This window comes from Anguilla anguilla, chromosome 19 (genome assembly GCF_013347855.1).
Source record: "Anguilla anguilla isolate fAngAng1 chromosome 19, fAngAng1.pri, whole genome shotgun sequence".
Classification (NCBI taxonomy): domain Eukaryota; kingdom Metazoa; phylum Chordata; class Actinopteri; order Anguilliformes; family Anguillidae; genus Anguilla; species Anguilla anguilla.
Genome location: NC_049219.1, coordinates 14,947,473 through 14,957,927, shown reverse-complemented (window position 1 = coordinate 14,957,927; position 10,455 = coordinate 14,947,473). Strand labels below are relative to the sequence as shown.

At 44.1% G+C, this 10,455-nt stretch overlaps 1 protein-coding gene across 2 annotated transcripts; it reads right to left on the bottom strand.

Annotated features, from left to right (window-relative positions):
- Positions 1-3,332: 3,332 nt before the first annotated feature.
- On the bottom strand, positions 3,333-10,292 carry LOC118219083 (SIN3-HDAC complex-associated factor-like). Of its 2 annotated transcripts, none has more exons than XM_035401949.1 (6): positions 10,107-10,292; positions 7,561-7,688; positions 6,642-6,741; positions 5,810-5,939; positions 5,055-5,205; positions 3,333-3,754 (listed from the first exon to the last, which is right to left on the bottom strand). In XM_035401949.1, the coding sequence occupies exons 2-6, from the start codon at positions 7,686-7,688 to the stop codon at positions 3,424-3,426; spliced, it is 840 nt and encodes a 279-aa protein (XP_035257840.1). In that variant the 5' UTR covers positions 10,107-10,292; the 3' UTR covers positions 3,333-3,423. The 2 variants fall into 2 exon arrangements, with proteins under 2 accessions (XP_035257840.1, XP_035257839.1); XM_035401948.1 differs by having other exon boundaries at positions 7,561-7,692; positions 10,107-10,291.
- Positions 10,293-10,455: the final 163 nt, after the last annotated feature.

The window sequence follows — 10,455 nt, the reverse complement described above, 5'->3', positions numbered from 1 at the left end:
ACATTTATATATAAAAATACAAAACTTCAAACTTATCTAACATAGTGAACACAATGTGTAGAGCAACCATACCCGGCTGTGACTGTACAGTGAAGAGACTAGCCTAAATCAGTACGTCAGATGGGAACTGAGCATTTAACCAATTGGCAGAACATTTGTAAATGTCTATATTATCAAACAAAAGTTTATGATATTGTCCATTCAAATGGAGCTTTTTTTAAAACAAAGTAGAATCATAAATTTTGAATAAAAAAGTACAATCTTAAATTTTGAATAATTCCCAAAACCAATTCCGTTGTGCAATTTAAGCACATAATACTGAATCAGATCATTCTCTTCAACGGCATGAAACTGATATCCAGGGAGGAATAACCCCAAACTATCCCCAACATCCCCATAGGCAGTTCTAGGTGCCAGAAAACATGTTTTACACAATTTACAATGTTTCACAAAGTTGTAGATTTACTCATTAATCTTGTGTGAGACCTGCCTTGTTCGGTCAGTCTTACACACTGTCTGGCACTAGACTGAGAGAAGTACGCTTAAGGACAGCGCCTGTTGGTAGCCGACTTGCTACATCAGACAACAGTATAAATTGCCCACTCTCATAATCAGTTTTGGTTTGTCAACCCCCAAATGACTTGAGAAAAATATTTTAATGCGGGGGGGGGACTTCAAAAACACAAGAGATATAAATAAATACAAATAAATAAGCAAAAGAAAAATGGTACACCCCAGCTGAATTTCCCCAGTTAAATTTACAAATACAACCCTTCCAGACATAAGAGAAAAAAACACACAGATATTTTAGTGTCCATGCCCAGAGCTATTTTATATAGCTCACACACAATAATAACAAAAGTATTGGACAGTCATAATATAGTATAGATACCCCACTATATTCTGTATACAATAATCACAAGAAACATAAAAATGAAAAAAAAAATCTAGATAGCTGCCAATACATTAAATCCAATTGCCTCAAAGAAGGTTACTACAATGCTATTTTTATATGGTTCAATTTACATGGGGTAGATCTGGGTAATTTAAATGTTGTCCATTTATATACTGAGAAACTAGGATTTTAAAATACTTTTTTCCCATTTCTGTGCAGTGTACACAGAAGTATAGCATCACTAGAAAATGCCATGCCATACCTTCTTGCCAACGGTTTCCCTGTTTAATGGCATCATTAGAAATCAATACTAAGCCAAGGCCATTACTGGAGTAATTATAATGCAGTGCCACCTTCGGGTCAGAAACTGCAGTACATACAGAAACCATGCATAATAAAACAAATGAGGCAATAACCAGCATTGACAAGTGCGTTCACAAGTGTTCGACAAAATAAACCTTTCCCATAATAATCAGCACGCTAACATTCCAAAGCTCCCTTTTAGAAATGGAAAAATATTGTGAATAGTGCATCCAGCACTGACTTTCAATGGAGCAGACCTGTTCATCCACCCTCTCTGCTGACCAGACCAAATGTGGTATTATTCATTAAAAACCATACAAATAAAATGTAATTGGTACACCTGGCCTGTGGAAACAGAAATTCCAGTTTTATAGTGTTCTCTAGAGCGGTGGTTCTCAAACTCGGTCCCGGGGGACCTCTGTGTGTGCTGGTTTTCATTCCCACCTCAACCGCAGTCCCAGAATTTGAACAAGCTGTTCATTTTGCTTTTCATGTTTCAGAAAGTGACAGTGTGGGTGCACACACCTGATTCTACTAATCAAGGTGCTTAGCAACACCTCCAGTGGTTGATTAGTAGAATCAGGTGTGTGTGCACCCACACTGGCCCTTCCTGCCCTAAGACCCCAGCTCTAACACATGAAAAGCACGTCATCAAAAAAATTAAGAGCTTGTTAAAATTCTGGGATTGCAGTTGAGTTTGGAATGAAAACCAGCATACACAGAGGTCCCCCAGGTCCGAGTTTGAGACCCACTACTCTAGAGAAACAGGAGGGGACAAACAGTAAGAAGGTAAAAAAAGAAAATTATTGTACTTACAAACATTAGAAGCGCAAGGCATTGAAACAGAACATTACAAGAGAGTCCATGGCAGAGAATTACTTTTTGTCAGCCAAGTTGATGCTAAGGTTTTGAAACTTTATTTCACAGGGGAAAAAAATGCATAGCTTAAGGCCTGAATATCTGAAGCAAGATATCTTGTGCAACTGAAGGATATTATTTGGAAAGGGAAAAAATACTTGGAGCTCATGGAGTATATAATACAAGCTCTTTTACTCTCTTTTTTTTCCTCCAAGTGTAATTAAATTAACCATGTCCTCCAATGCCAGTCTGAGAAAGAAAAAAATAACAAAAAAACAACACACGCAAATTTAAGGCCCACACACGCCCCCCCTCCCAAGTTTGTGCAGTGTGTGGCTTTTTGAGAAAAGGCCCGTTCCTTCTCATGTCGAGATGAGGGCGAGTATTGGGCAAAGGCAACCTGCTGTGAGAAGGCTGGTGTCTGGAACACAGGGGCGCACAGCCGCTGTCCGGGAGGGCCTGACTGCCCGCTGGTTTCCGCTCAAGCGAGCTACTTCAGTTTGTAGCTTTCTGACTGCTCTATAAACCACGCTGCTTCACTCCTCCACTTCAGCACAGTAAACATCTTTCGAATACGGTGGCAGTTTTTTTTTGTTTTGTTGAGCAGGCATTTGCTTGTATAAAAGTAAGATGAAGATATGACCGAGCCAATTAAACAATTAAGAAAAGAGAAGAAGATGGCACACAATCTTGAAATGGACTGGACCTTGTTGTGCACCCCTGGTTCTATTCTATGGCTCCATACTGGAGAGCAGAGGTCATCTGTTTTCAGTGTCTTTTTCTGGTTACACACACCCCACATAAAAAAGCAGCGACTGGCTCACCAGAAATCCAGCAATTTTGCAATTTAAATAACAACAAAAAAAGCTCTCAAAGAAAGCAAATATCCAACAATAAGGAACATTTGAAGGTGGGGGGGGGATATGCTTGAGTCCTCGTAGCGGTTCGCTAGTCACAAAGCAAGAACAATAAAATTAACAAGGAGGAGAGAAAAAAAACGCAGAAAAAACAGAAAAAAGGAAGACAGGATGACAACGAGAACGAGAAACGAAGTGTCCAGCTGCTCTTGGGATGAAGGCAATGAAAGGCAACTTCAGCGTAAGAGCCTGAAGAGAAACGCCGAGCTCCCCAAGGCTTCCTAAGAAGGCCGCACGAGTGAGTCCCTTTGCGTGTGCGTGTGTGTGTGTGTGTGTGTGTGTGTGTGCATGTATGTGTGTGTGTGTGCGTGTATGTGTGTGTGTGTGTGTGTGCATGTATGTGTGTGTGTGTGTGTGTGTGTGCATGTGTATGTGTGTGTGTGTGTGTGTGCATGTATGTGTGTGTGTGCGTGTTTGAGTGTGTATTCATACCCTATTGCCTGTGTGAAATCACCAAACCGCCATCTCCACTGCCGCTGTTTTAGCACAAGAAGGTGACGATGTACCCACGGGCCGCGGGTTCTCCCCGCCCTCTCCTCCCTCTCCTCCCTCTCGCCCGTGGTCATCTTCCACCACCTCCTCATCCTCCTCTGCCCCCACCTCCTCCTCCTCCAACTGCTGCTCCTCCTCCTCCTCCTCCTCCTCCAACCGCTCTTGCTGCTGCTGCTGCTGCTGCTGCTCCTGCCGCTGCTTGTTCAGACAGCAGGGCTTGAAGAGGAGGGGGTCGATGAGCACCTCTCCGAACCGGCCCTTATAAATGATGCCGCAGCACACCTTCTGCCTGGAAACAGCAGGAAACGAGGGGGGGGGGGGGGGGGGGAACAGTCAATTCCAGGGCACTAGAGAAGGCAACAGTGCAGTATAACGTGTAAGGAACAGGGCTTGTAACCTAAAGGTTGCAGGTTCAAATCCCCGGGTAGGACACTGCCATTGTGCCCTTGAGCAAGGGTACGATCACAGATCCCTTTAAGGTGTAAGATCGTAAATATTCTTAACTGAACATTCTAATGCTGATGTAACAACCACTAGTAGTAATGAGAAGCAATGCGCTTCTGGAACACTGACTTGGACTTCTGAGGGGAAACAACAACAAAAAAAAAAACATTCCAAAAAACATACTCTTAATTGGGTTAAATGACCAAAGCAGTCAGAACTACTGACACAAAATTCATTCCAACAGGCGGTATCCATTCACACGCAGTACGTCAAGTGGCCCAGTTCCCAATCCACTCAATAACACCCCTATAATTATTCCCTTTGGAGAAAAAAACAAATCTCCTGATCACAGAGCCAAATCGGTGGTCGGCCATTACATCTGGTGAACATTACAAAGGAGCTACGGAGGCAGAGATTACAGGCAGGCCATTCTCCTTCAAAAGGCCGTGTCACTCACCACACACAGCACGCTCCCACAGGAAGCACATCAAAACGGCAACCAGACGCCAGTGGGTAAACACGGCGCTTCCTCCTCGTCAAACACGGGCTGCTGTGCCGTCTCCCACCAGAAACAGACCCCCATCAGGTCAGAAATGGATTTTTTCGTTTCTCTAAATTCGAAAGGTTACCGATTGTAATTTGTAAGCCTATCCCACAAGCACGCCTACTTCCTGAACTGTGCGCTGCCTGTCGCCACATTTCCACTCCAGGTCTTCACCTGATTGGAGGAGCACCCGCTCGACACACCTGTGACTTCAGCAGAGAGTGTGCCTCGGCGGACACTGCCATGTCCCCCGCCCACAGACGCCACATCCAGCAGCGTTACCAAAACTGGAGCCCAATCTCTCTGCTGTGAAGCAGGGCCCCCAACACTAGAGTTCTCTGGAAAAAGCCGGACGGTTGACTTTCTATGCCAAATGACCCCATCCTGTTCACAAGATAACAGGCGGCAGGCACACTGTATAGAAATGTCCTGTCTCGCGAAAAAGCTGGGTAATATATAGCACAACAGACCAGAGAGAAGCCACAGGATGTAGGGTTCAGCCAGATGTCACAGAAACAGGAAGTGGGTGGCCCACTGGCAGGAAACAGGGTTCAGACTATTTAGGAAAAAAAAAGCAGGAGCTGCTGCTACTGGGCCAAACCTCTTCCAGTAGGTGAGGTCCAGGAAGGAGAAAACCGGGGAGCGTCTGGAGCCCGGGGTGAGCTCTGTGTCCGAGCCGTCGTCCGACTGGTTACTGCAGCTGGGAGAATGGGCTGGTGACACACTGGAGGTAGTGCTGTGAGCGTCAGAGTCTGGAGGGAGAGGGGGGGGGGGGGGGGGGGAGAGGAGAAAACACCAATCAGCACCTTACCTTCAAATCTGCACATCAACAGGCCTGTTAGAATGAGCCAGTGTTGAGAATTAACCATTTAAGGTGTATGATCACAAATATGCAACTGGAATGATCTTAACTGAATATTCTAATGCTGATGTAACAATCACCATTGGTATTTGAAAGCAACGGAGTTCCAGAACACTGACTTGGAATTTTGAAAAACCTACTGTACCTTTCAATGGGTAAAAAATTAATAGAGAACAAATCCCTGACCAAATGATCACTAAACATACTATCTCCAACATTAAAACCTGACAAGATGCTCATTTAATAGCTGTGATGGTTTGTCAATCCTTATTCTGGAAATGAACAGCATACTGTAATCAGATCAAATCAACGTGATCAGTCACAGGCTTCCGTGTCTTTCGAGAGAGATGAACGCATTCTCACATCTCTGTGCGATCTGACACAGAGAGGTGATGAAAGCACTGGCACTCAAAAGCCAGCGAGAGCACAGGAAGCTCTCTCCAATTCCACAGAGGTGTCAACACTGCCGTTCTGGGACAGAAGGGGGAGCTCACGGAGTCTTTTCAGCTCGTCCTGCAGGCGGTGGGTCTGGCTCGGCCGAACCCTCCCGGACAGCATCTTCATCTTCATCTTCTTCGGCCTCCCCGTGACCTTGAAGCTCGACCCGCCCCTCGCATCCACCACCTGCAACAGGTACACACACACACACACACACACACACACACCCGCACAACAGAATCAGCATCCAGCAGGACAGCAGTCTCCATGACAACACCTACATCATGTGTACCTGAACAGCAAACGTACCTGGGACGAGGATGAGAAATAAAGAACACAAGCTCTAATGCTCAAATGGGAAATTTTAATGTCATACAAAAATATGAACTAACGTGGTGTACATTTAAGCCTGGTAGGGCAAGCAATCTTTGTCTGACAAGAAGCCTTCGGACCACTGTAGCAAAAATAAAATGCCAGCAACATCAATTCATCTAAAGTACCTTGAAGGCAGACATTGATGATGGCAGTTCTCTCCTCTTCACTTGAACAAATTTAATAGTGCAGTATCAGCCACATTGTTAAATAGAACATGAGTTAGGGTTAGTTTTTAACATTTTTTTTTTTTTTACAGTTAAACTGAAAGTAATCTGATGGAGTAATGACACGTGAAAGAAGTCTGGATGAAAAAGTCAGGATAAAAAATTTCAAAAATCCCCGGCAAATGTGGATATTTTACTATTAACTGAATTGTGAGCACTTGGCCAATTTTATGTCATTCCTGGAACTGTGCCTCTAGCACCAGAGTAAAAGCTGCCCAGGGCAATCACTGCAGGCCCAGCTGTCAGAAGGCCTTACACACGGGCCCAGTGGAGTGGAGACGCTCCTTACGTGATTCCAGTTCTTCTTGGACCCCGCGGGGAGCTTCTTCCACCGCTTCACCAGGAGCACACAGGCGTTGCAGATATCTCCACAGCGAGCTTCACGCAGCCTGCGAAAAAACCAAACAGGGCTAAAACAACACCGAAGCCGAATAAAGCCAAACAGCCAGCACGGAGCGCAGCACGGAGCGCTCGTCTCAGCGTCCAATACAAAACCGCCAAATGCGGTGACTCACAAACGACCAAAAATAACTCTCCAAGAAGCCATCTCTCATCGGGTCTTTCAATCGCCAACACGATTCGTTACATATTCGTGCTCATTTAAAATCTGCACCGCCAGACTCCCTTGCAGGGAAATGATGCAATCGGCAATGGAGCCAGAACATTACATTCGATTTGTGCAAACTGGAACCTTAATTTAGAAACCCCAACTCCACCCCCCCCCCCCCCCACACTCCTGTTACATGACTAAAATGATCGTGCTGTGTTGAAGGAGCATCGTACTGTACCCTGCTGACTCACGTTACGAGTATCCATGGCGATGAAGCTGGTGGCGCTGAACTGAAGCACGCATATTCTGGACACAATGCTGATGTCCATTTCTCAGAAAAGCTCTGCCCTCACCAACACTTACCATAATAGCACGCCATGGTGTATGGGGAAAGGGGTTCATAGTGACTTGCAATGCCAAAAACTGTTTCCTGGCCACTTAGTGTTCCACTTGTCAAGACTACAGTACACTTCAGTAAAAATAATTGGAGAGAACGGTCTCTTCTGTAAATGTCACCATTTAAATGTCATGCTTGGGGGGGGGGGGGGGGGGGGTGTACTTAAGCTATATGCTCCAAACAACGGGCTCAGTCATTTCAAGGGTGCTGGACGCAGTGGTTTATCCCCACCCCTGACAGGTGTTGTTCGGAGCGTCTTACCCAAAGCAACTCGGGAATTCTGTCTCGTAGCGCTTGCTGTCTGTGAAGCGGGAGCTCGACGTCTTCGCTCTGCAGATGCAGCAGCCGTGTAAACTCCGGTACATCTTCGGTTTGTGAAAACCAAACATCTTCCTTGCAGGGAAGAAAAAGAAGAAAAAAAAAACCACACATATTGTGTCTCCTAATGTATTTTTTTTTTGTCACAAATGCACAAATTAATACATACCAAGAAAATTACAACTCAATTAAACATCAATACAGAAAGACATGCACCTTAGAGTTGAACACATGAATTATAGTCTCTCACAAAGTTTATCTCAAGAGCTAATTAGATGCAACGGAAACTCCGATACTGTGTGGGGGTAAATTATTGAGCAAAGCTGCAATTAAACGTATAAACATGGCCACAATAGGAAACGTGACAATTACAGTTAAATTGGAACTAACTGGAGGGCTAGGATTGCAGCAATACTCATAATTCTATAGTGGGAATGCATGCCATGTAAAACTACGAGCATCCGAGCGTACAGCACATCAGCAACCGTGAATCGCGGCATTCTTAGCAAGTGCCTAGAACACCCAGACATCACATGGAATGATGGACTGCCTGCCCTGACCCAAATGTGGAGAGAACCAGGTCACCGGGCGATAGCGTCAGAGGGATTTTAGTCACATAGCCTACGCAAGTGGTTCATTGACATTTACATAACCTTTTCGGGGGAAGTACCGCCCAACCTTACTTTCACTACAGCAATAACAATTTACAATACACCTGGTACCTATGCGACGTTTTAGCCCGTGTTGCTGTCACGGGGGGTTCGCCGATGTTTGATATAGGATGAAAAGATGGAAGACTGGGAAACTAAACGCTGAAACTATCGGGTTACAATTTACACCTGAACCCAGCATTATGCTGAGAACTAACCCAAGATCAGTGACTGCCGAAGCACACACGACTCCTTTATTAAAGCACTGCGAAGTGTACAGTCATCTTAGCAGACCTCTACACGGCTTGACACTGGCACAACTGCCCGTGAAATTCAGGTCCTGACGTAGCTCAAAAATGGCAACACTTCAAAGGGAGCGCGCATGGGGAGCGTTGGAGGAGCGAATTTTGCCGTCCTGTACGATGCATTTGCGATTTAAAAAACAAAACAAAAAACACACCGTACAAAACAGCTTTACTCCTGGTCATCTTATTTTTTTTAAAAACGTACTATTGACTGCGTAGCAAAACAATTACCGGCATTTGAAAAGAACGTGACATTTCAAATTATAATTTGGAATGCGTCAAAGGTTTCCCCATGTGAAGAGACCGTAAACCGATATGTTCACCGCCCACTACTTTTTCTAAAGAAGCATGGCTCGCGAACTGCACCACGCTCATCAGTTTCCCTGTCCATCCTTACTTCGAATGGGTCATTCTGTCATTTCAGGTCCGTTCCCATTAATATATTTGTTATTACGCAGTGCAACTAAGACGAAAACATTAGAAATCACACCAGCAAACCAAATACGCAACTACGAATTATAATAAGCCAAGGTTTGCCCTTTGTTTTCAAAGCGGTTCTGCGTAGCCTATATGCGCAGTAGCTATGTTTAAATGTCCGTTTAAACACCAGTCTAATACGCCCACACAGGCTGGAATTCCAAGGAAAATCTTCCTGTAACTATTAAAATGTCTATCGCTGGACTCTAACTATAGCTATAACTAACGAAAAATCAAGCTCATAGAAAAGTGAATGCGATACTATAACTGCGATACTCACAGGTCATGAGTAGGCTATATGTCATGTCATGATTCGCCGCCATCACATTCGTGAGGCGATTTGCTCTACTTTAGGAATATCCTATGGTGGACACAAAGTAAAGAAAATATTCGTATTTAGAAAATATCGGCAACTATTTAAGTCATACGATAGGAGATGCTCACTTTTTACAGAGCACGCCTGCTTTTTACCGGACAGAGTCCACGAACAGTACTGAAAAGAGTTTTCACTTATGCACAGACAACTTTATCTTTGATGTCATTTCTTCATAAACTGCACGACATACTGACTAGATGACAAACACCTGAATCAATTTACGACCTAAAAACCCAAAGAGAATCAAAAAAACAAATGTCAAGTAATGATTGCCTATATCGCCTCCAAGCAAAAGAGTATTGGCGAAGTCGTTTAAAATGAGTGACAATAGGCTGCCGTACTACCGTACCACTACAATATGCCATGTGCACAACTAATATTTGGAGATCCATTCGGCGAACAAGTAGATGCACTGTCAAATAAAGCGTGTACGCTCAATAAAGGCTATAAAAACACAACCCGCTTTGTACCGAGCATTACAAAATATCAAGCAGCTAAAACGCAAACTTGTATTCAGTTGTAGTAGTTCCACGACATAAACGCAAATTAAACCAGATGCTATAATACGAAGACCATATAAAAAACTTATTCTGAACCGTAGTTTACAAAGCCGTGGTGTAGAATGTGATGGAATAACAAAACGCTGCCTGCTAACGGTTTCCAAAGAGAATATGTTCTTACCTTTCTAAGATTCTAAGATTGTAATACAAAGCAAAAACTTGAAAATAACTCGCGATACAGTTTCAACTCATTTAGCAATCCACTTCAAAGCACCAACACCGCTCGCTTGTTGATGTCTCTTCCTACGTCTGAGAAATAGTAAATTGTTTCTCTCTGCGCATGTGCGGGTCACACGCCACCATTTTCTGATTTTCTTCAATCAGAGAAATTTACATACGTGTCTGACGTTTCGCTGCGTGTGCATTCTGTTGGCCTTATAAGGAAGGGAGCATTGCGCGGGAAATAGAGGTTGGCCCTAGTTGCCATGGTGCTACATTCATTTTCGATGCTGAAAATGCAAGCAAAGAGG

Coding starts and splice junctions, on each gene's coding strand:
- LOC118219083 (XM_035401949.1), bottom strand. CDS start 7,688: ATGTTTGGTTTTCACAAACCGAAGATGTACCGGAGTTTACACGGCTGC. Junction 6,742..7,560: donor GAATTCCCGAGTTGCTTTGG/GTAAGACGCTCC, acceptor GTTTTTTCGCAG/GCTGCGTGAAGCTCGCTGTG. Junction 5,206..5,809: donor GGACGAGCTGAAAAGACTCC/GTGAGCTCCCCC, acceptor CTCTCCCTCCAG/ACTCTGACGCTCACAGCACT.